Below are 25,788 nucleotides of genomic sequence, written 5' to 3' on the forward strand. Positions count from 1 at the left end.
CGCATGTGTTTGCAATTTCAAGAATCAATTTGATTATTTTTGCATTTCTGCAGGAAACAGTACCGCTTGGTGATGGCTGGAATCGAACAACTTTTGAGAAGTCAGTCCCCATGAGCACGTACTTGGTATGCTTTGCAGTGCACCAGTTTACCTGGGTAGAGAGAACATCCGCAAGTGGAAAACCTGTAAGTCCTGCAGCCTGAACATGGTTCAGGTGACAGATGTGCCTTGATTTGCATTTTTTATTTAAAAACTTCTTTTTATACAAGCAGGGCATATTTTTCCTTTTCCTGTAGCTTATTTTATGCAGCCTGTTTCATCAGATTAGGTGTTCACAGTGGTCCCTCTGACCTTGACTACATACAGTGTTTTGCAGTCCTTCCCTGTCTCCCATCTTTGTGAGATCCCAGTCAGTACCTCCCATATGAGCAAACACGTGAGGAAGGAACACTCTTTCCAAACTCATCCCTGACTTGAAGCCCAGTGACTGAAGTAGTGTACAAGTTAGGGGGTACAGGAGAGTCACAGTCCATGAATACAAATACTTTATAGTTTTCTGTGAGTTAAAACTGCACTTGATATTATTAGAGCTGTTGAGACATAGGACTACAGTGCTATGTGCCATTATGTACTGGCTTGCTTTATTTTACCACAGTGGCAACAGGCAACTGCCCAATGTAAGTTCTGTAAAAATAATTATAGGAGTGATAGTGTCTGCCTAAACAGGTGGCTATTTGGTAGATCCCCTAATCAAACAAATAGGTTTGAATCTGAATCTATTAAATTAAAATAGCTCCTTCATTTAGATGCAGTAGTCAGGCCAATCCATTTCTTGCTTAGATTCAAATCTCCTGAAGGTGTAGCTGATCAGACATAAGAGATCACAAGACATTACATTGCATCACAAACTGAAATCCAAAATAGAACTTGTCCTTCAACAGAAACTCCTCATTCAGCCTAAACCCATTTTGGGATACTCAACCTGCTGTTATTTGTTTATTGGTTTAGATCTTTCTCTCATCTGATACAGAGAGTGATCACTAGGGCTGTATGCCCTTGCTTCTTCCCCTTCCTTTCCTGTTACACAACACAGGGTCTTGTCATTCACATGAGCTGGCAGTAGTTTCCTTGATTTCTGGAGACAATGTCACAAATGGACAGGGAATCTAGAATAAAACCCCAGCCATTCTACTGTTCCTTTAGCAAGTTAGCTCTTCCTCAGTTGCTTTAACCAAAAAAGGTCATCAAATCCTTCCCTACTGACAGCTGTTGGCTGATGTTAAAATCTGTCTCGTAGAAATCTCCAAAGTTCTAATTCAGCTCTTAGCAAAGACTTCCTGTCACAGGACTGTACTGAGGCCTCCTCTGTGCCCTTGCTAGCATCATGCTGTATGCTTGTATAACATGACAAATAACTAAATCTAAATTACACTTAGACAAGCAAATGGAGCCTGGTTTGAGATACAGATGTAATACTTTTAATTCTCTGCTGTTTGGCTAAGTAATTCACAGTACATTTTTAGGCCACCCAGTCACACAATTTTGTTAAACAACTGTTCTTCAGCATAGCTGGTCCACTCATTATCAGGGACAGGACCTTGACTACTTGGTCTCATGAGATATACTCTATAGTTCAGTTCCTTTAAAAATCAACATTTTTCTAAATTTTTGTGCAGAACATAGTACAGAAGGGAAAAAATGTACTGAAGAAGTGTATAACACTGTTTTCTACATGCAGAAGTTAAACATTTACTACTTGTCCATGCCATGCTCCAGAGTATAGCCCTGAGGTCACTATTTTATTTTTTTTTTTCACAAGCAAAACAGTACAGCCCACAATGTTCATACTGGTTGTAGCTTTTCTAAATAGAAGGGAGTGTTCACTGAAACAGGATAATTAAAGTGTGTGTGTGTAGAAGCAGGGGTATTCGTGTCAGTACAGAGGTTGCCTGAAGAAACATCTTCTAATTCAGGCCTATGTTACTACATATTTTATTAATGCTGTTCACTAAACAGTGTCTGAGGACTTGCCTGCACTAGAAAACTTGGGGTTTAAGTGAGGTTAAAATCATAACTTTCCTTTCTTTTAACATGGACATAGTTTTACCAATATAAAATACATGTGTAAGATCCATCACTAAAAATTCTCTTTTCCCCAGGGAAACAAGACTATCTTTAGGGTTTTTAATCATATGTATAGAAAATTATTCTTTTTAGCCTTTCCAAGGCATCCTGTCCAAGAACTTTGAAGACCAGCTGGAATCTTCAGATTCACCACCTACTGAAAAGAACATTCCATAGTTTGCTGTGTAAATTTCTAACAATAAATCCCTCATTCAGCAGAAAGTATCTACTTGATCTATAGATTACTTTCATAAACAACAGCAAGAGCATACAGCTCACATGACATAAATGATTTAAAAACTCTGCCATTCACTCTGAAAGCCCTCATGAAGACATAATGAAATGAATGGTGAGAAATGTGGCCACAGCTGGAAACAATGCTCCTGAGCTGACTACCTGTCAGGTACCAAATGTCTGGTTTGGAAAAATCACAGAGGAAATTATACAAATGAAACCCAAAGTCAGTTCTAGTGCAGGTCGAAGGTTTTGGAAACCATTAATATGGATCAGCTAGGGGAAGACTGCTAAATTGGGTAAAGAGCTTACGGAAGTGGAAATTGCACATTGTAATTGCAAACTGACCCTGGGGGAAATCCCCTGGCTGGAATGTATTCCTGACTGAATTTCATAAGCTGTTTTTGGTTTAGTTTTGGGCGGGTTTTTTTGTTTTGTTTTTGTTCCAGCTTTATTTCTGAACATTTTCCCATCCTCCCCTCTCATTGGAGGACGTGTAATTTATAGTATTGATATCAATGTGTTTTCAGACTCCAAAAGAGTTCCTGGAATAGACCAGCTCCTTTGCTCAGCTTGGGCCCTAAACTCCTGGCTGTAAGACAGCACTGAAGGAGTAAACAAGCCACACCAGTGTAGCAGATGAATATGTCCCATTCATAAGAGTCATGGAGCTGGCCAAATGAGATAGATCAGTTTTCCTAAAACCAGAAACTTCACTACATATAGAAATCTCTTATCCACACTGGAGATTTTCAGGGGCAGGGAAGAGAACAGACTACATACAGCTCCAACAGGCTTTGGGGCAAAGAGATTGAGGGAAAGATCCCTAAAAGGCTCCTTGAATTCTAAACTCAAACTTTGTCTTCACAACGTGAAGATAACTTCTCAAAAGGATTTTTCTAGTTATAGGCCTCCACATCATAGGCATGGGTGCCATAAAGATTCTAGTCCTCCAGAGCTTGTTTACTACTGCTTGACAGCCATAGTCAAACTGGTGCTTGGCACCAGCCTTCAGGGATAGAAAGGTCAACATTCAACACACCATTTTTTTGCATTCATATATACAGGAGGAGCACAGAAATGGTCCCTCATCACACCAAACACGCCAGAGCTACCAAACATGCCAATTTTCCCAGACTCAGTGGGTCATAAAAGAGAGAACTGATGTTTGCCTATGATTTCCTGGGGTGCAACAGCCCAGAAGGCACAAAAGCTGTGACTGAGTGGCTGTGTGGCCCAAGGTCCTGATCAAACAGCCACTCAACCTGCGTGGGACAGCATATCTGGGAAGGGTCACCAATCTAGTAAATGCATGGTCTGCAGTGGGTTTAAGATCTTCAAACATACAAGGACAAGAGGAAACCATGACAACAGTTTGTAGGAAAGGCACAAAGAAGTTCAATAAAATAAGATGCTATGGGCTTCTGACACATTTCAATATGGATGTGCTCCTGAAGATTGATCTGATGGGATCAGTCAAGATCAGTGAACTGCCCAGAACAAGTGGATCCCCTTTGACTGTGCTTGCTCAGGTTTCCTCCATGGGAAAGTAGGGGCTGGTATGTAACCAGGCCCTGCTTGAGGCTTGGCCACTGTAAGCTTCTGGACATGGGCTTGCCAATTTTACATTTCAGACAAACAGTGGAAAGTGTGCACATGTTGGCTTGGTATCACTTATCTACAACACTTGAAAAACTTTGTGAATAAATGTGATAGGGAACAGGAGTCAGTGTTCAGACCAGTCTCAGAGAAAACCTGCAGTGGTATTGATATGTATGCTAAATGTCTTTTCAATGTTAGACACCTGTTTCCTTTTAACTGAAAACTTTTCTAATTGTCTCTCTGTATTTTACAGCTGAGAGTTTATGCCCAGCCACAGCAAATACACACAGCAGAATATGCAGCAAATGTAACAAAAACTGTATTCGACTTCTTTGAAGAGTACTTTAATTTGAGCTACTCTCTTCCAAAACTGGGTAACTATTAACATTTCTATTTTTCATTTTGTTAATTCAGTGTCATGATTATGTTGCTCCTACAGATCTCTGTGCTTTGGTGGAAAACAGCATGAAAGCATTTGGTTGCTAAATGCTGGTATTATGTTAGGATGTTTTAAAACTGTACCAATGCAGTTCAAGATGTTTCTAAATGTCATGATGGATGAGATGGTCTCAGTCACTGTTTTATTGCCAGTTCTCACAGTTCAGTTTGCTGAACTGAAGAACTGGTCCTGGCATGTTTATTTTAAAGCATCTTGTGGAAAATCAAGGCAAGCATTGGTGTCATCAGGAAAGGACCATCATGAGTTAAAACAGAGCCAGAAGTTTCAGAAAAATATGTACCACTTCCATATAAACCTCTGGACAAAAGTCAGCAGTGAGATAAGTGAAGATGTAAACTGCCAGAGAGTATGTCATATTATTTATTAATCTTAGTGCAAAGTGGGTGTGTATCCACTTCTTAGAAAGATGAATGTTGTCCAGCATCTAATTTGTAGTTTCTACTGCTGGGCTAAATAAAGATCTGGGACTAAATAAGAGCAGTCACGCTCTCAAATTTTGCCCATGGTTACGAAACAAGCAAAGAAAAGGTAGTGGGCATCCTTTAGCTTGGGATATTTGGACTCTGCATCTGATTCACTCAATTTAACATGCACAATAATCAAGCTGGGAATGCAATTAGAGTTTTGGAAATTCTCCCTCCCTCCTTACCTTCAAAAAGGTAATTCAGTTAGTTCATGAACCTAAAAGGATGGAAAAATACTAGCTGCAAACAAGTCAAGACAATACAGGGGGGGGGGGGAAGTCCCCAAAACTTTGAAGACAATTAGTAATGCTAAAATAATAAAATGCAAACCTTTTGTTGGCTATTTGTACCTGTACCTATCAGGCTAACCTCTGTTACTTTAATGAAAGACTTTTACCTTCTCCTTTCAAAACAGCACCTGAGTTTACCGTAAATATGTTTGCATTTCAATGGCAACTGAATTAGGGAAACCAGTACAATGTGTTGTTCTTTCACACATTGGTCCCCAGTAATAATAGGTACTATATCTCACCTGTGCTTTATATTCAAACTTTCATTGTCATGAAAGCCTGATGACTTTGCCATGGCAGCATCTGGATAAAGGCCTGTGTGTGCGACAGGATGGACTGGTATCTTCAGGTCAGCAGTGTCACAGGATAGATACTTTTGTAGATTCTATACAGTTTTTCCCAGAATGTCTATTTGTTGGATCCCTAACCTTGACTTGCCATGTTGTTCCTTCATTATTATAAGTTATCCAGGTCAAACCTGATGAATCAGATATGTTTCTGCATAATGATTTATTTAAATATTGTATTTCACATTGATTTATGGCTTCTGTCATTACCTTTCTCCTTGTATCCTCTTTTTGACTGTCATTGAAGCCCTTGCCAAACTATCAGCTTTATTCTGTAATCAAGTTGTTTAATTTAAAATAAGTAATTCCTATCTTCTGTTGGAGTGGAGTGAGGGGTTTTCATTCTATTCAGTTTTAAATCCATCTGTACTTTTTCACTAACCCACATAGAAAGCCTGTGGTCAGTATTTGCAGAAGAAAATGCCAGTTCAGTTGAGTCTGCAATTCTCATTTAAACCTGTATTGATTACTGACCATGAATGAGTGACCCCCACAAATTGCCAGGCATAGAAGCAGATGTTGTTCACTGCATGGGGGATTTACTTCAGTTAACACGTCAATAAATATTTTTAATACAACAGCGTGACAAACAATGTCATGTCTCATTATTCTACAAATAGTTTCAGGAGGTTTACTGCCTACAGCACATCCCCAGACAATAGTATTAATTTCTGGAGCCACAATTAAGTAATGTATGATATGTAGATTCCCAGGAGATGGCATAGCATCACCTCCCAGGACAGATCCTCAGCAAGTGCAACTGATCGTACCTCTGTTAGTCCCAGCAGATCCAGGGCACTTGCTTTAGGCCAGTTCTCTTCTTGAACAGATCATGTTGTACAGATCGTAGCCTAAAGTCCACAGTAGTAAGCCAGAAACACAAATGGTCAGCAAAACAGGCTGTAAATACACAGAGAGAGGAAAAGCGAATTGATTTAAAGGATACAGTGGTAATCGTTGTCTCTTTCTTTTAATGCAGATAAAATAGCTATTCCAGATTTTGGGACAGGTGCTATGGAGAACTGGGGGCTGATCACATACCGAGAAACAAACCTGCTGTATGATCCTAAGGAGTCAGCCACATCCAACAAACAGAGAGTAGCTACTGTGATAGCCCACGAGCTGGTTCATCAGGTATATTTTAGGACATGAGTCACTTTTACAGTGTTTCAAATATATAGTCACAATATTTTAATCTTGAAAATACTGTCATTAAGTAATCTCAGGACCTTCTACATGTGCTCAAAATCTGATTGCAAAATATCATGTTAAAACAGATCCCTGTTAGAGCTTTAAAATACCATGACTACTGCCTTGGAATTTTTCTCAGGAAGTTAGATGCTTGGGCCCAGATTGTCAGCCAGTTTATGAAAATCTGTCTAAAATGTCTTAGAGAAACTAATTTATGTGTGCAGATGTCTCTTTTGGGCAGGCAAACAAGAACAGTTACACACTGTGGAGGCTGTCTGAAAACATATCCTTAAAAGCATAAATCATCAAATCAAAAGGAAGAAACTAAAAATATTTTCAGTGGCACATGATTCATTAGTAATCTCCTGAGAAATATGTAATTTTGTAATAAAAGTGATGTTTTAACACAAGGCAAGGCCTTCATTCCTATTTAAACCCCAGAATTATGATAATTTTCATCTGGAAGCAGAAAGAAAAGTAAGAAAATCAATGTTCTATATGCAGATATGAGATACTGAAATGTACATGTACTATTTATTGAAACCTATATCTTTATGTTTATAATTGTAGTGGTTTGGAAATATTGTAACCATGGACTGGTGGGATGACTTGTGGCTAAATGAAGGATTTGCCAGTTATTTTGAGTTCCTGGGAGCAAATGCAACAGAACCAGATTGGAATATGGTAATTATTTTTGCCTTGTGGAGGGTTGGCAGGGCCGGGAGGAACATTTTGGAAGGGAGTAAAATTTAGACAAGGATGATGAAGACTTAAAGTATATTTATAGAAAACTAACATAGTGTGGTGCAAAATAAAGAAGAAGTTGGTCTAAGTTTTTCACCTACCTATGTTATGGTCTGAAGCTAGTCAAAGTAAACTTTGTGAAGTTTCAGTCTGCAGGGAAGAGTCATTTAACAAGTGAATCAAGTGTTTGGTTATTACGACAAATAACACCTAGGTGGGTTCTGGACAGAGCCTTAACAGTTTTGCAGAGTTGCTTAAAGGTCTAGCTCTGAATGATGGAGATTTTCCTGTATTTATTTAGTTGGCTGTACTCTCTTCATGAGACTTAGGATTGCTATCTGATCTGGTAAGGGCTGGGAACCTGGGCCTGTCTCTACAGCTTAGACTATTATCAAGGAAAATAGTGGACTCCCATTCAGCTCCTGCCAGCATTGTAAGTGTCCTTTCAAATGTTCCAACTCAGACAATCTCTATTCTGTGCAAAAATAGGTAGTGACAGTGGATAGCCAAAGTGCTAACTGTGCCAGCTCCAGACGCTCTAAGGGTGTTGCAAAGAAGTTAGCCTTAAATAGGCAGTATATTCTGTGAATAAAGGGAGTTTTCTTACTCCTTCCTTCCTCCCCTCCCAAACAGATGTGACAGCACAGAGCATACATATTTTCCCCAGCTGTCCAGGTGTAATGAGGTTCTGGGTGCTAAGACATACACAACTTATGCCAGTGGAAGGGAGCACAACAGGTTTTGCGTAGGTTGAACCTGTTGACATCTACTATCTCCTGACCTAGTGACTTTAGACGCAGGCAGTGCCTACTTGCTGCTTTCCCTACCTCTCTCCCTGCAGAGAGGCTAAAAACAAAATAATTCCCTGGGTCACTTTTACACTTTAAAGCAGAAGATCTGTGGTCCTAACTACGTAAGAAAAATTATAATTACTGAGTTTAAAATATAAAATACTATGTTAATCTAAGATCTTAAGACATTTCAGTGTTATCCTAGCAAGTATTAGAAGAGGAAAACTAAATTGAATTTTAGCCTTTTTTGGGTCAATATTGATTAGAAAATAAAGGGATTTTAACTGCTGGCTACTTAATCCTTTTTAAAAAATTCAAATCAATTTTAAAAAACATTATAAGCCTTGTGATGGGGAACACTGCCTCCTTCTTCCCTCCCTCTCTTTCTACCCAGCTCTTCTTCTGCAAGAGGAGACTGTAATGCTTTGTGAATATTGTCACACTTGTGAAACTGGTAATACAAGATACTCTTTTTGCCCTACCAGGGGCAAGAGAGGGTGGGATGGGTGTGTCTGTGTTATGATACACACAGGAAAACAGGATCTGAAAAAGACAATTTATCTTAGTTAAGGAGAAATTGTATCACTCCCCTCTCAGATGTAAAACAAGAGTTTGCAAGTCCTTCTTTAGAGGCATGAAATTTCGTTCTATTTCAAAGTACCTAGTGAAGTTGAAGGTCAAGCTACTTATTTGAGAAGTAAGCATATACTCCTGCCTTTGTTTCTATTCTAATGTCTTCTCTTTCTCAGCCTGAACAGGTTTTAATTGAGGATGTGCTTCCTGTACTGAAGGATGACTCTTTGCTGTCTTCCCACCCAATTGTATCCAATGTGTCATCTCCAGCTGAAATCACCTCTGTGTTTGATGGAATATCCTACAGTAAGGTAGGATATCCTTCTGTTGTGACTTTGAATGCAAAGGAAGGGGCAACTTTGGAGAGCATATAGGGTCTTATAATCAGGACTGCCAACTCACTTGAGCTGGGTCTGTGCAGATCTTTGCTGGGATGTTCCCAACTGCTGTCAGTAAAAAGCAGCTGTGAGAGGAGCAGAGCAGTCAGAGCCCCAGCAGCCACTGCGCACCATGCAGGCCTGCTCACAGCATACAGTGATGCAGCAAAGCACAGTGTCACCAGCCCCTGCCACTAGAGTGCTGGGTTTGAAGTTAAACTAAACCAGGTACTAATCACATCCCTCTCCCATCACCTCGTGCTGATGCAGCCCAGCTATGTCAAGGCTCATAATCTAACACAAGGGCAGAGGAGGCAAGGGCAGATCTCCAGGTATCCTTTCTGTCATTTCTCCATCATACCTGCAGGCCAGCATAACTTCTGTTTTGAGGAAACAAGGCAGGGGACCAAGCAGTGAAAGCAGGAAAGTGACTTTTTATCTCAAGTTGCGCACAGTATCCCAGCCACCTAAAAAACCTTAGCAAAGATGGGCTACACCAGCCTCTACTGGCATTGGCTTAAATTGGGAGATAAGTTAGTTCTACATTTCACTGAAAGTTGTGGAGCTCAGGAGTGCATTGGAGTACAATAGTCTAGTAGCCCAGGAGGTGGTAGCAGACACTCCATTAAGCATTTGATAAGATTTTTGCTTATCCCATCCCAGAGTGTGGCAGTGAGGACCTGTGTCTATAAAGACTCCCTAAGGAGCTATCTGGAAAGATACCTTGGGTCTGTCTGAGCAGAGAGACACTGGAATGCTGGAGTCATCCAACCACAGTTGTGACCAGGGCACACAGAGACCTTTGGGAGCGCATGGTCTCTAGTAGTACTTGACATGTGGGGCAGCAGCCTGGAGATCAGCGCTTGTGGGAAAGTGCTGTGAGGTCCACAGGCCCAGCACTTGTGGGAAAGTGCTGTGAGGGACACTAGCAGTCATGCTGAGGATCATCACATTGAAGACCCAGCCTAGGGGGCTGAGACCAGCTTGTCTCCCTCCATATCAGATGTAGCCAAAGCCACTTTGTCCATAGACAAGCCTTAGACACGGAACAAAGCAGGTGTTGCCCCATATCTAACCAGGGAGTCTCTTGACTCAAGGGCCCCAACAACACTTTTCCTTCCAGTTGTTTTCAGCAGGGCATCAAGGGACAAACCCAAAGAAACACAGGAGAAAACACCCCTGTCACTCTTCTCCTCAACCAGCTGCTTCTGAACCTGCTACACCATATTTTTATTGGCAGCTTCTTATATGACTCTGTCAGTGTTCCCTATCTGATGCTGTACCACACTTCCACAGAACACGCAAAATCCAGCATTATTAAATACTGCTTGTTGCTTTCCCTCCAAGCTCCATTATCAACTAAACATAAAGTATATATTGCATTGACTTTAGCTTTAGCTGTGCTACAGTCTGTAACTATAGATATTACTTTTATTAGCTAGACTGGATCCATCCATTTTCATCAGTTTTCTGTTTTCAATTGTTAAATCCTCTATCCAACAATACAACCAGTATTTATTGCATCATAAATGCCTCACAGTCAAACCATAAACCATGTAAAAACCTGCACTGTGTAACAGTGTTTTAAAATCAAACTAAAAAAAGTCATGAAATATACAGAGCTAAATCAAATACTCTGGATCAAAATGTATTTTAGTGGTGAGCTAAGCAAGAGACATACTTTTTCAGGGTCTATAAAAGCAATGGAGAAAAAAAGCCTAGCTTTTACTCATCTCTTTGTGCCTAGATAATTACTACATGTACTCATTTTTTTTTAAGCAAAAACACTTGAGGACTTGTGCATTGTTTGGGAACAGTTTGCTTGGGATATAATTTGGCTTGGGATATAATTTGGCTTGAAAGAGAAAGTCTTTGCGTAGATTTAGCTCAAATTACTGTTGGTATTTATATATAAATGCGTGACAAAATTAGCTTGTTTCTTTTTGGCTTTATTTTGTCTTCTCTTTTGTATTTTTCTTTTTAAAACCATCTTCTCATGATAATATTAATCACTAAACAAATAAAGCATAATTTGGAATGCTCTCTGTTAGTCTTACCAGAACAACCAGAAAGCTTATTCAATCCTAAAGCCCTAATGAATTGCCTAAGGGTCTATGGAGTCATTGCAGCATATTCTGTACAAGATCCTCTAACTGCTCTAGGATTGATAGGTCATTATATGCCTAGGAAAGCTCTACTAGAGTAGAGCTGGTGAGTAAACAATTAATGGACATAATTGTTTTAATCTGCTTTTAAAAAGTATTTGCATCTCATCTCTTTCCCAGTTTAATCCTCTCTCTTACTTTGAAAGGTTTTATTAAAGTAGTAGTGATGGGTTTTGTCTTATTTAAGACAAAATTAAATTTCTGTTAGAAACTTGCTCTTGGACCCGCACACTTTTGGAACTTCCCAGCTACAGAAGTTTAGGAATAATCTTCCACATTTCTGCCACAAACAAATCTTGTCACGTACTTGGCAATTACTATGAAATTATGTGGGTGTTGATAAAAGACTCCCCCTATACCCCCATCAGAGAATGTCAGCTAGTCAAATTAAGGTCACTTTCCTGAGCCTCCCCAAATAGTTGTAAGAAAGGGAAGTTATTAAAATACTGGTAGTGATTTTTATTAGGATGAGTTTTTGTCAAACACACTCAATCATGAACTACAGAGGAATTACAAGATGGGGGGGAAGAGACTGAAAAATAATAGCAGAAGGTGCAAATGACTAACTATGCATTAAAATTTAAAGCAAAAGAAGTCTCTACTGTTACAAAATGCATGTATAAGTGTGTATTTGTACTTTGGCTTTTAATATAAAAGGGAGGGGATGGTTTCTGAGAGGTGATATCAGATAAGAAGTGGCTGAGAGACAAAGCTGAGGAACTGAGATTCCCTAGTGCATACTCATGGCCTTATGATTACCATTGATCATTAAGCAGCTTTAGGATTATCACTAATGGATATCTGTTCTAAATGTTACTGAATTGGTTTTGAACATATTCCATGGCAAACACATCAGATTTCTGTATCAGAAAACAGTCATCTGCTGGCCACCTTGACTCTCCAGCAATAGCCTGGAAAGCAGTTTGAGGCATATCTGTTCAAACAGTCCCTCTGCCATGACTCATCCAGTCGTTATTCTCAGACACATAAATAGAGGAAACAGGATTTACTGAGAATTCAGATAATGTTCTTATTTTCATGGGACAACTGGATTTTTAAATCATTCATAGCATTAGGCTCTCAGCTGCCCCTTGATTTAGCTCAGAAAATGAAAACATGCTAATCCTAAAATTGTACTTTGCATCTTAGAAGGAGTTTGCACTCCTTTTTTTTTCTTCATCATTTTGTGTACACTCTGTTGTTTGTTCCACATGGCTCTTCTGCTTCTCTCTCCTGTCTTCCTTTTGTTTCCTGCTTCTTTCAAGGTCGTAGTTGTTTGGTTTTTTTCGGAGACATCCAAGTTAGTAACTCCTCTGATCCCAATTCTATCCTGCTTCAGAGGCTCTTACACTAGTCTTCAGCAAATCTCATTTCTTATCTTCAGATGGCATACCAAACCTGTAAAGCCCCAGACTTGCAGCATTTTTAGAGCTCCCTTCCTTTTATGTACTCATCTGAAGTAACTGCCTCTCTAAGGCTTTTCTCCTGAAGGGGGTAATCCCCAGATGCCCTCACCCCTGTCCTACTCCACACAAAACAGGGAGCCCTGCTCACACAAACTGGTGGAGTGGCAGGACAGTAAGCTGCAGCAGAAGGGCTCAGGAATTGAACACAGGAACAAGTGTCTGATGACAACTAAAGACTGATTCTCACATCCAGATTTAAGCTCTACCAGGTAGGCATGCTATCCCACAAAGGAAGTAGAAAAACCACTTCCTTAGTCTGATGGATGATTTCTATTTTTGCCTTATAAAATACTCATTCCCGTGTTGCCTTTTAGATGAATGAAAAGCATGTTAGAGCAGTGTGGACTGACCTTCTCCCCTTTCCCTTTGTCCTCAGGGTGCATCGATCCTCAGAATGATTCAAGACTGGATTACACCAGAGCTCTTCCAGAAAGGCTGTCAGGTAAAGGTGGCACCAAAACCTGCCAGACATACTGCCTATCTTCATGTGACAGAAGCAAAGCCATTATTCAAAAAGTGAATATTAGAGATCCTGGTAATGGTAGCAAAAGTACTTAGTGAATTTCAGTACTGAGTGGACAACATGGAAGGGAAGAAGTTCCATGCTCCCACAGAAGCAGGAATGTGAACTGCATAAAGATTTGATAGTCAGACAGTGGAGACCTAAATTCCTGACAGCTTTTAATGGAAAAACCTCCTCTACCTCACTGTTATCCTGTTGTCAACTGGGATCCCCTCATTCTGCTGTAAAGTGTGCCTGTGGCTTCCTATAGCCAGGATCCTCCAACAAGCACAAGGCTGATGTGTAGGGACACTCTTAGAGGCATAAGTTCATCCGTGCCCAGGGATGCAGGGACCCAGCCCTAGAAAATCAAGGTAATAGGGAGAAGAAACAAGATACATTGCACAGTTCACAGTCCTTTCTTGTGGAGGAAAACGTGGTGCTGCAAAATGACAAAATGGGAGAAAGGAGCCATCCCAGAAGGAGAAAGCTTGTTTGTCCTTTATTCTGAACAGATATTGGTAACAAGCATTACAGTGCACGCTTACCACATTTGTTCTTACTTCCCTCTCTCATGAAGTGCACATTTATGGGCTGCTACAAGATTGTTGTATTTTGCTGTACTTCCCCTTTCACTTATTCAATCGGAATAGTTACCCAAGATGGGAAAATACAGCCACCTTGTCTCTGTTAGGTAGAGCCTAACGCTTCCCTTCTGCTCAGAGCCTTCAGGAGCACCAAGGTAGGCAGCTGTGGCCATCAGCGAAACAAACAGCACCATCTACTGACTGAACACCACCAGGAGCGGGTGACAGGGTAGGAAAACGCCCGCCAAGCAGCTGGGAAGACACAGGATGGGAATAAGGTTTAGGCATTGCAAACTCTTTGCTGGACACCATTACTCCTTATAACAATCGTTTTGATCAAAACTTAGAGGTGACTAGAATTTCCTACTTCCACTCGGAGCTCACAGGTAGCAAAATTTCATTAAATATCTTCCTCCTGCTAAACAGCCTCTTACATTAGTCAGAAATTTGCAACAGGGTATAGTGGTGTCCATTTAAACAAAACACAAAGAAATCTTCAAATTTATTTTTTACTAACAAGTCACTCTGGAAAACGCTGACTTTTGGTGTTATGTGATGCATTGGACAGCAAAGGAATTTCGTCAGCTGAATACTGATCCATTTAATCTCCCACTCACAGTACTACCACCCGTGTGTGCAACTGAGAGGTACTCTCTGTATCCCCGTACAACTGAATATGTGTATTGTTTTCATAGGCAAACAAGAAACACTGGTAGTATTTTCATGGTCTTCCATCTCTCTCTAGGCATATTTGAAGAAATACCATTTCCAGAATGCCAAGACAGAACAATTTTGGGAAGCTTTGGAAGAGGTAAGTTTGCATCCACCCAAACCCTTGCTAATAAATGTTTCATATCTCACCCACGGATTTCAGTTTCTCAAACTTTTAATATTCTGTAGCTCTTCTGTCAGTGAGAGATCAAAAGCTAGGCAGCCTCCCAGTATATATATATTTTTTTTTTTTCATAACGCTGTGGGAATGGAATAAGAACCAAGAAAGGAGGCCTTGCTCACAAACATCCTGCTACTGAAACATTGTCTCTTTTCTCCCTCCAGATTCAGGTGTTTGAAAGCTCTCAGTAGTATCAATTCCCAAGTAATTTTGGTGTTTATATCCCTCTCTAGCTTCTGAGTCCCAGTTGGGTCATCATCTGTGCCACCATTTTCTGATCTTTCATGTTCCTTGAAGCTGGACTATTTTTTTCCATCTATCTTATTACTCCCCATTATGCTGGCATACTTCCAGATTCTTCCCTGATATTATTTCCTTTTCTTCCAACCCTGTGGGCATGTACACAGACTAAATTGTGCTTTTGCTGTTTAGTTCCAGTCTTCTCCTTGGTCCCAGACTTTTTCCAATTCAGCAGAACTTCCTGCTTTCTCTCTTGAGGGCTTTGCATCTTCACATCATCTACCTCATCTGGAGAAGGAAACACTAGAAGTGACCCTAGCTCACTTCTCTCCCAGGTGGCATCCTCGGGAGGTAGTGATAGCTTTCTCCAGCTCCTAGGACAGATGTTCAGGGTTCACAGAATGAATCAAATTTTACATTGGTGCAGCTGCTGGTGGTTAATACTGGCTCTTCCCTCACACTCAAAACAGGACACACTGCAAGGAGGCTTCTGGCTTTAAAAATCCCACTGTATCCTGTTTGTCCTGTTCAGGTTTTCTGTCAGAAAAGAATGGAGAGATCTTTGAGCATGCAAGGTTCCTTAGTATTTCTCGTCCATGTTACTGGCCAGTCTCCTGACTACACATTTCTCATTTCTTCTGTGGGTGTTCAAGTTTCCAAATAATTTCTTTCTTCAATGACAGAAACCATAAAAAGATTTAATGGAGAATTGTTTTGTCCTGAACATGCTCTTTCCTCTGCATTTCTGCTCTTCTTTTTCTTAATACCAGAGACTTTCTTTCCTTTTAGGACTGATTTTCCATTTTCACTGCAACCTTCTTCCATCATTCACAGGCAAGTAATAAACCTGTGAAGGAAGTCATGGACACATGGACTAGGCAGATGGGCTACCCTGTTTTGCAGATGGGAGATAATTCAATATTCACACAGAAACGTTTTCTTTTGGATCCTAGTGCAAATGCTTCTTATCCTCCTTCTGATCTTGGGTAAGTTCCTACTGCAAATGTCGATTCAAACCAGGTAGAAACTAACTAAAATGTACCTCATTAAATGCATTTACAAAAACAAGTTAAATAAACCAAACCAAACGAAAAACACCCAAATGAACAAAACAAAACAAAACAAACAAAAAAAAATACAAAACCATCCACAAATAAACAAAACAAACCCCAAAAACCTATATGGGTTTTCTCTTGGGAAACACAATATCTCTCTAAATTCCATTCTAGTAAGCTCCATGAAAGGACTAGTAAAACTAGAAGTGTAAAAATCTGGTAAGATATTTTGTTTAGGAGATACAAAACAATAAATCTCTCTTCCTGGAGGTAGGAGGAGATATTATAACCTTTTCTTTTTCTTTTCTTATTTTCTGGAAGCTAGTGACCATTTACTTAACCCAAGGTTATAAAGATAATATATAATTCCTATAGCATTTGTCACCAAGGGGAAATCTCCCTGGGATGAAGTATAACATACGAATATGGAAGAGCAGCTGACTGCTCAAAGGGGCTTGATAATTTTAGCAGCCCTATGCAGGTGGCTGATGTTACACTCACAGCATGCTCTGCTGTCCCACATCCCTGATTGCCTGGTCAGTCTTGGTCAGGCTATGCTGTGGCTCCATTCCTGCCCAAATTTCTCATCTTTGTCCTGGGCATGCCCTGGAGTTAGGAATCTGCACCTACCCAATAAAGGTATACAAGGAGCTGAGGAGCAAGAAGTAAGGTCTCATTTGCCTCCCAGTGCTTTTTAATGAAGGAATTAGGGTTGTCTTGGAGAAGAAAAATAGGCTGGAAAAGGCAAGAAGCCCTATTAACTGTATCACAGTGGTTGCTTAAACTCCTTCATTTTTCCATCTGTAAAAAAGCTTTTGTAATACTTAACCATTTATTTCAAGTCAGCATTGCAAAGATTAACTAGTGTCTGCACAAAGCCCTAGACACACCATATTAACCTTTACACCAATTATTGACATATAATCATCTTTTACTAAATCTGTTGCTTTGTATCCTGCTAGAATATTGCCTGACATTATTTAGTAAATGTATATGTTCATAAGCACAAGTCAGCTTCAAAAATCAAGATGTAAGCATTAAAATAAACAAACAAAGACATATTGAAGGGGTTTTTTTACCATTTGGCTTCAAATGTAATTTGATTTTCTTTCCCATTCAATAATTTCAGTTACAAATGGAATATACCAGTCAAATTTGAGACTGATAATTCATCAGAATATACTTTCTACAATGCATCAGATTCTACAGGTAAATGTCTTCTCTTTTAAGGATAATGAATGGATGAAACTTTTCCATATCATTTACAAAAAACAGAGCACAGAATGAACTTTCATACTTCCCAGTTTTCAGGTTTGGGAGCTAGCACACAACTTGGTTGTTCTGCAGTTACTAGTAATTTCAGTGATAAGATTACTATTTCCCCTGTACAAACATGATGTCAATTTAGGCTCATCTGTTTAAATACAGTCCTATTCAAGGAAACATCCATGCATAGTCTTAATTATAATGCACTAAAATCAATTTGGCTTAGATATGGCCATTGTCCAGTCCAAGAAAAGAGGAGAAATGGAAAGCTGATGAATGCTTGTGTGGCATGGTAAACTGGCAACTTGAGTTCAATTAAAGAAAAATGATTAATCACCTTTTCTTATGCTGATTTAAGAACTGAGAAAATTCCTACATTGTTCTTTTTGATCATTGTTCTTTATGCAGTCAAATCTGAATTTCTTCTCCTACACCTCCAGTGGACAAAATTGTGGGGGAAAATTACTGGCTTTTTTCAGATTTTAAATTACATCCCATTGAATTTCAAAAATATTACAATTGGCTCATCTTTTCTTGTACTTGTTTGTAACTTTTTTGAAATGCAATTTGTCTTTTGGTCTGGGGTGGCTTTTTTTTTAACCTGGTTGCTTAAGTATCCACGCAAAAGCAAACAAAAAAATACCTTATGCCATGGTACAAGTCAGAAGTTAGCACAAAGAAATTTTCTTTCTCTGATTTCCACATGATCTGAGGGCTGCAAGGGGATATTAACTTCACAAATCATGCAAAGTCTTGATTAGGTGCTTACTTCTACCTTCACAAAATGTCTGTCTTGCAAGGCAACTGTACGGAAAAATCCCTTTAGAAATATTTTGTATGCAACATCCAAACAGAAACATGCTTTTTACTACAGCCACCCTCAAAACAGAGATTCAAGACCACTGTTTTCAATGGGAAACAGAAAAATTTTCATAAGTAGCATCACCAACTGGACCAGAACAAGCTTCTGAGAAAGAAACATTTTCAAGTATTCATTTTAAATGGGAAAATCCTTAAACATGAGTGCTTACATGAAGTCTCAGCCTATTTTGTAAATCTTTTATCAACAGCTACAAAAATAGAATCAAAGAAGAGTACAGGAAAGAAAAGTTAAAGTTAGTTGAAACAAACTGAAAAATGAAACTAATGGAGGATAAAATATGAGAACTTTAATAGTGCACATGAGGATGAAAAATGTTTAAAATATATATTTGCAAGAACTGCTTCCTTGTATTTTTTTACTTCTTACGACACTAAATCTCACCATCCTCACCCTACTCACAATGACCTCCATTTCAAATTTAAGAAACTAGCTACCCCAAGTAATTACTGCAATTCATTTTTCTAAGATGAGTGCTGGCATTCATCAAAATCCGTAATTGCTCATCTTTATTCAGAGCCATTTAGAAATAAATAAAGAATAAATAAAGAAATAAATTAAATTAGTGGTTGGACCTTATTTTGGACCTATTAAAACCAAATAATACTTTTGGAGTCAAGGAATCTCCAGTGAGATCTGCATCATATAAGGTGCACAAACTGATGACTGTTTGTTTTGTAGGAATTAGAATATCAGCTTCTCCTGATATATTTGTGAACGTTAATCCAGACCACATTGGATTCTTTCGGGTGAATTATGATAGCCAAAACTGGTCCAGCTTAAGCAGTCTTCTGCTCCAAAACCACACAGTGAGTGTTGTAATGTCTAACCTGTCTGGTGGGTCTCTTATAAGAGGTCTGTAGAGGCTGGGGTTTTCTGCAAATATTCTGTATATTCTTGATCCCTCTTTTCTTCTTTTCACACAGAGGTTTTCACCTGCTGGTCGTGCAGGGATTTTGGATGACGCTTTTTCTTTAGCAAGGTAAACTAATTCTCTACAGATTTCAACACAAGTTTTTCACTTTCTGTTGCCTAATAATTGGAATTCATGGAACCCAGGTGTTTGAAAGAAATGTTCTGACTTTGGTATATGAGCTTTAATTCTTTGTTGTTTTATCTTGTCCTCCAAAAGGGGTGCATTTAAGTATGAATTGTCAACTTGCATTACCATTGCAATCAGGAGAAATGCTCTCTTTCAGTACCGTGGCAATAAAAAAGCAGGCTTTAATTGCACAGGTCTTAGAAAGGGGTGTTTTCTCCATATAATTAATAATAATAGAAGCACTCCAGAAGAGGTTAGGTATCCAGAAAAGCAGAGGCATGCCTACAGTGCATATGAAGGCATTTAACTACCACCTCAGCTAGTAGATTGTTTAGGAACTTGATTGGAAACTTCTAGATTTTGTGCCCAGCCATGCTGACACATAAATTTTAGGCAATCTGTAACAGCCTCTAAGTCCAAGTCTCCTCAGCTTTCAGGATATTGCCAACCAGCAATTCCTTTATTTTTTTTGTGATATTAATATCAGTCAGTTAAGGACTGCCCACTTCTGGGCGCACTGGGCTGCTGCACAATGCTAGCAGTCTTCTCACAACTCCTACAGCTAGGCATTGATCAATAGTGATTCTCGGTTATCTCTTTGGAAAACACCTTCCAAGTTACATTCCAGACTACCTTCTCCCTCACAAACTTTACAATTTCAGGCCTTCTAAAGTAAATAGTAAATCTAATATCTTTGGAGAAGCAAGTTCTTCAAATTCATTAAATAACAGAAGTTATGTTTTCTCCTTCCACAGACCTGGACTTGTGAATTACTTTGTTCCCCTGGAACTCACAAAATACCTAGAAAACGAAACAGACTATTTACCTTGGAATAGAGCTATATCAGCTGTAACTTACCTTGCAAACATGCTCGAAGATGACAAAAATCTCTATCCCCTGTTTCAGGTGATGAAGCAAAATAAAAGCCAATCCGGCTTGGGACCACTGAATCTGACAATTCAGAATATCTCACAAGAATAATGTATATGTTCGTAATACTAAAGTTCGTAATGTGTTTGTAACTGAAGTTCAAGTGATTTTCAGTGTTGCTGAACTATTAGCATTTACTTTTCATTGCTATTCTCTTGAAAAAACCCTTTAAACACTGCTTTGTAGTGGTTTCTGAATTACCTGGATTTGGCATTCAAGACCATGTACTTGGAGAAAAGACATTATGCCTAATTATTCTTATAACCTGTCACCATATGGCATGATACAGGTATTTATTAGTCAAGGCTGTCCTGCATTCAATAAAGAAGTATGTATAGGGCAGCAAAATCTCAAACACCTGTCCTCAGCACAAAGGATGGTTATACCTCTATGTGGCAGTGAGTAGGTTTGTTAATTGACCTAAAATACTGAACATGATTTAATGGTCACTAAAGTAGGTATGTCCTGAACTATCATCTCTGGAAAGCAGTTGTGGCAGTGTGTCCTTGCTGTACCCCAGCCTTCATCTGGGAGCACTGACAAGCTTGGAAAGAAGCAGGTTGGCTTTGTCCTATCTGCACATCAGTATTGCAAGCATACAGACTTGGCATGCCGTGGGGATATCTGGAAAGATTGTGTGTATGCCTGTTCATGTTACTTTTGTTCAGGAGATCCTAGTTCTGAGAAAAAATGAAGGAGAACAAACTATGAAATTAAATATATTATTATTTAAAGAAATCTACACATGTAACCAACACCCTTTTTCTACTTCAGAAATATTTTCGCAAACTGGTAAAACCAACTGTGGATAAACTGCGGTGGGAGGATTCTGGAGACCATTTGCAGAGGTGGGACAATAATTTTTCCTTCTCATGTTATTGATGCACTCAAACAATAGTTAGCAGTAGGAAAATATCCCTCTCTCTCTCTCTTTCCAAGGCTTCTTCGTGCATCTGTTCTAGACTTTGCCTGCAGTATGAATGACCCAGAATCTTTGGGCAATGCCTCTCAGCTCTTCGATAGGTGGTTACAAGGAGAAACGTGAGTTCTCACATCTTTTGTGAAGAACACAGCATGTGACTGGGTACCACTGATCTCAAGTAGGAAAGGGGGAAGAATATTTAAGTACTGTTTCTTTATTTTAGTATTCCTGCAAATCTCCGACTCATAGTATATCGCTATGGGATGCAGAACTCGGGGAATGAGACATCATGGAATTACATGTTCGACAAATACCAAGAAACTTCATTAGCCCAAGAAAAAGAAAAGCTGCTATATGGCCTGGCATCAGTGAGGAACATCACCCTTTTGGACAGGTGATTTAAACACACACAGATTTCTCTTTTTATACAGAAGCAACTGGTCAATTCCTCTCATTCCCCTCATTCCCCTCTTCCTCTCTTCTGTGCTGTTATTTTGGTCAGATTACAGCATGAGGAATGCAATACATTTTCAAGACCAGTTATCTAACATGCCCCTCTGAGATTGTACTGTGGCAGGAAAAAAGCCTTGTTCTTTTAGTAGAAAGATATTGAAGACATTGTAGTTGCTGCACACAATCAACAACCTTCAGCTCTTCCAACAGTGTGTTCATCCTGTGCAATTTTAGTTGCTTAATAGTTAATTATCAGGAGTAAATTAGTCACCCATTTCCTCTTTAATCAGTGAAGAGAGGCTAGACCTAAAAAGCACTGCTTATCCCAGACTAGGAAAGGGGCTTAAAATCAATGGAAATAATTGCTTTTGGGTGTTGTCAGTCACCCTCCATTAGCTCCAGTTTGCTTAACCTAGATGTCTACTTTCTAACTAGCTAAAATTAGGCAAACAGCCTTGAGCAATTGTTATTAACAGTTCTATGAAGGCATCCACGTGAACTTGCAATGCTCCCTGAGGTGCTGTGCAGAAGTGCTCAAGCTAGAACCAAAAATGTTGAATTCATGTAGCCATGGCAATGATGAGGAGCCTGGATACTGCCCCAGAGTGGTCCAGCAGACTGTCCAACTTGGCAAGTATCTCACCAGGCTGTCGCCCTGATTAGGCACATTGGCTTAGTCTGGTAACTTAGGCTTATCTGATAACTTTGCATGTTGTTGTATCATGTAGCACTCATGCAAGCAAACATCTACACCAGGGCCATTCACCACTGTATTGGATGGAGCCCTACCTAAATATAAATAACATGGAGCAGCCTCTGCTTGAAAGAGTTCCAAGTTTAAAGGAGGTGAAATAAGGAAGTATAGAAGATTCAAATATATTCAGAAAGAGTAAATATAAGATTTAGAGTAATTGAAATAATGGTAGGAAGCAGCTGCATTCCTAAATTCTTGTGACCTCAACAGCCATAGTCTAAAACCATTAAATAGCTAATGGTTGACATGATTAAGACATTAATTAATTAGCTATATCAGACTATATTTGCAGAAAATAAAAAATCCCTCTTAAAGCAGGGAAATATTGTCTCTCAATTTACTGTTAAAATAACAAACAAGGAGGGAAGAGCAAACAGATTGAAGAAAATTGTCCATTACATATAGGGAAAAAGAAGACAATCCTGAATCCCAACACACAACAGCTTGAAAGGGTGTTCTGCAGCTGCTGCTGTGAATCCATGACCATGCTACTCATCTCCCTGCAAACATGTATGCTTCACCCCATCAGTCAAAATCATATATCTGTGCCATAACTGGAAGTATAGCTGCAGCACTTGCAGGCATGCTCTGCCCAAATGAATTTTAATTTTGTATGCATAAAAGTTTCCAAACAAACAGCACAGATGTCAATGTGAGCAAGCCACCTGTGCGTGTATTCATGGTCTCTGTAAGATCTTTAAAGTCTGGACTACTACTTTTTTTGGTGCTTGGCTTAACAGGCTGAACTACTAACTGATCCAGTAATGTTTTCTCTATTGCAGTAAAATATAGGAATAATAATGGGTTTTGGCTATTTTCAAGTAGAGACATAAACTCTACCTACTTTGCTAAAGAGATTCCTAACTAAGATTTCTTTCAATACAATTATCTCTTGACACAAGTTACATTTTAGTTCTGTGTACTTTACCTTTAAAATGCTGTAGAAAAAAAAATAATATTCCTGTTCGGAAATGGTTCTCATAGATTCCTATGGCATTTCCCTTAGATATCTGAAATATGTTTACAACACCAGCTTCATCAAAAGCCAAGATGTGTTCACGGTCCTGAGATACATCTCATATAACACCTATGGGAAAACAATGGCCTGGGACTGGATACGACTGAACTGGCAGTACTTAGTTGACAGGTACTCGATGAACTCATGGGAAACTACATCCACCTGTAAATCTTGTTACATGCCACGTGTTTCTTTGTTTTCATTGTACACTTATAACCACTGACTTTTGCAAAATTAAAACTGAAAGCTTATTCAACACAATTATATTAATTTGCTGTGGGAAAACTACTTTGTTGCTAACTTGAAAACCATTGTTTCCTTAAATGATCACTACCAGTAAATGGTGATCAAGGAGAGAAAGTTTTACCAAGGCTACAGAAATCTGATTATTGTGTGGAAATTAGTGAATCAAGTCTCACTCTTGTGACTGATTTCATACCAAGAAGACAGTATAAAATGGGGGGTTTTAAAATTTTATTCTAATGGTAACAGCAAGTGGCAGACAGACAGATGAGCAGTGGAAGCAATCACAAACCTTTTAGCTTTTCTCTTCAATATTTGAGTGACTTATTTCTCCTTCCATCTCCTTTCTAAGTGCTTGGTGAAGGCACAGAAGGAAAGCACACTTGCAAGCCTAGAGCTGTGATCTGGACAGTTTTTGTATTGCAGAGCACAATATTCCTAACTTCCAGCCTAAGACAAGCAGTAATTACTTTAAAAAAATTATTCCACCATAACAGATGACTCCATTAGTAAACATATTTAAGAACAGCTCAGATATTATGTAGGAGTGCTATTTTTCAACTATTTCAAAAAATGCTGCAATTAGTGTACCTGCTTTATTGTAACACAGTTTAAGTTTAAGCATCAGATAATTATGATTTTATATCAAACATAATTTATTAAATTGTTTTTCTAGATTCACTATAAATGACAGAAACCTTGGTCGAATAGTAACTATTGCCCAAAACTTCAACACTGAGCTCCAGCTTTGGCAGGTATGATGACATCAATTCTCTTGAATTTAAGTCAATATATTTAACTATCTTCTGGACAAGAAACTTTTTTTTTGTTCTCTAAATGCTTAAAGCAGCAGGAGTAAACTGTAAGACTATTCCAGTGCTACTAGCATGAGCTTATAGCTCTCTCCCAGTCAGAATTACCCCTGACTGTGACTTTGTAAAAAGCCACTTGCCCAATAGCAGCGTTATTTACTCCACATCAATTCCTTTTCTCTTTTCCAGATGGAAAATTTCTTTGAAAAATACCCTAATGCTGGGGCAGGAGAAATGCCCAGGAGTCAGACACTGGAGCAAGTGAAGAGCAACATCGAATGGCTAAAAGAAAATAAGGAGGAAATACAATCATGGCTGGAAAACACAGTAAGGCTTCAAAGTCTTGCTTCGTGAAAAAGATCAGGCACTCAGAACTTCAAAGATGTTTAGCAATGTGGATTTCTCACCCAGGTATCTTAGAGGACTAAGATTTAATATTTTTTTCTACAAACACTCAGGAGACCACTGCCAGAGCAATGTTGGTGTAGTTGCTTAGCAGGAATAGCTTCATATGTTGAGAGCTGAATTTGCCTGAGCAAACAGACAAAGATTTAAAGTCATTTAAAGCAGAAGTGATGGCAGAACTGTTGTCCTTGCTGATCACTCTGGTCTCACTCTTTATGCACACCACACTGCAAAACTACTTCTTGGTTTGCACAGAAGTATGTCTAGTATACTCAGGGATTCCTTTCCAAATGCACCTCATAGGAGCTTTCTCCTGAAGGAAGGGGAATTAAGCAGTAGTTTTGACATTGTCTGAAAATCATTCCCTATATTCATAGCTGTAAAATTTCTACGTCTGGAATTTAGGTTTGCTTTCTGGTGCTACAGAAAGGCCAGTTAAGCTTTCCTCTCAACTGATTTTTGAAGTTTAACTATTACTACGCAAGGGATCAATACTATCAGCTTCTTTTTCAATGTTATTACTTGGGATTCTGTAGCTTAGGGTAAGGGTTGTCTTGGTTACTTTTGTCTTATTTCTAAATCTTTTAAAAAAAAAAACTTGTGGCAGCCGATATTGCAAACAAGACGTGCTTTACTTACTGTTTGTTTTCTTATAGAAAAATAAAATTTAAAAATCTACATGAAATCTCAGTCTCTTTCTAATGAAATGATGAAACTTTATGGGTTATAGAAGAACAGCTGTTACATAGTTCAGCTGTGCTGTACATAATAGCTTCAGTGACTTCTGAGGGGGGAGAAATCTATTAACTCCTCTGAGAAAACACAGAAAAAATGGGAAATGCACCCAGAGGGATCAGATGAATCACACTGCTGCAGCTGAGTCTATTGCAGGACTACAGACAGCAAAGAAAGAATTCTCAATCCCAAGTCCCTCTGCCCTTGTGATGCTGGAGAAAGCA

The 25,788-nt window shown here is 39.1% G+C and overlaps 1 protein-coding gene across 2 annotated transcripts in view; it reads left to right on the forward strand.

Moving 5' to 3' along the window:
• Positions 1-25,514, forward strand: part of ENPEP (glutamyl aminopeptidase) — a 34,284-nt gene extending 8,770 nt beyond the window's left edge. For both annotated transcript variants that reach the window (XM_064417215.1, XM_064417214.1), the window contains 18 exons: positions 54-185; positions 4,214-4,334; positions 6,501-6,655; positions 7,283-7,396; positions 8,997-9,131; positions 13,205-13,270; positions 14,663-14,728; positions 15,884-16,035; positions 17,234-17,313; positions 18,932-19,059; positions 19,177-19,232; positions 20,048-20,198; positions 20,997-21,070; positions 21,162-21,263; positions 21,368-21,538; positions 23,358-23,498; positions 24,289-24,367; positions 24,614-25,514. In XM_064417215.1, the coding sequence (XP_064273285.1) occupies positions 54-185; positions 4,214-4,334; positions 6,501-6,655; positions 7,283-7,396; positions 8,997-9,131; positions 13,205-13,270; positions 14,663-14,728; positions 15,884-16,035; positions 17,234-17,313; positions 18,932-19,059; positions 19,177-19,232; positions 20,048-20,198; positions 20,997-21,070; positions 21,162-21,263; positions 21,368-21,538; positions 23,358-23,498; positions 24,289-24,367; positions 24,614-24,778 (2,088 nt within the window). In that variant the 3' untranslated portion in view covers positions 24,779-25,514. The remainder of the gene's footprint in view (positions 1-53; positions 186-4,213; positions 4,335-6,500; positions 6,656-7,282; positions 7,397-8,996; positions 9,132-13,204; positions 13,271-14,662; positions 14,729-15,883; positions 16,036-17,233; positions 17,314-18,931; positions 19,060-19,176; positions 19,233-20,047; positions 20,199-20,996; positions 21,071-21,161; positions 21,264-21,367; positions 21,539-23,357; positions 23,499-24,288; positions 24,368-24,613) is intronic.
• The last annotated feature ends 274 nt before the right edge of the window (positions 25,515-25,788 follow it).

The sequence above is a fragment of the Passer domesticus genome, chromosome 4 (assembly GCF_036417665.1).
Source record: "Passer domesticus isolate bPasDom1 chromosome 4, bPasDom1.hap1, whole genome shotgun sequence".
NCBI lineage: Eukaryota > Metazoa > Chordata > Aves > Passeriformes > Passeridae > Passer > Passer domesticus.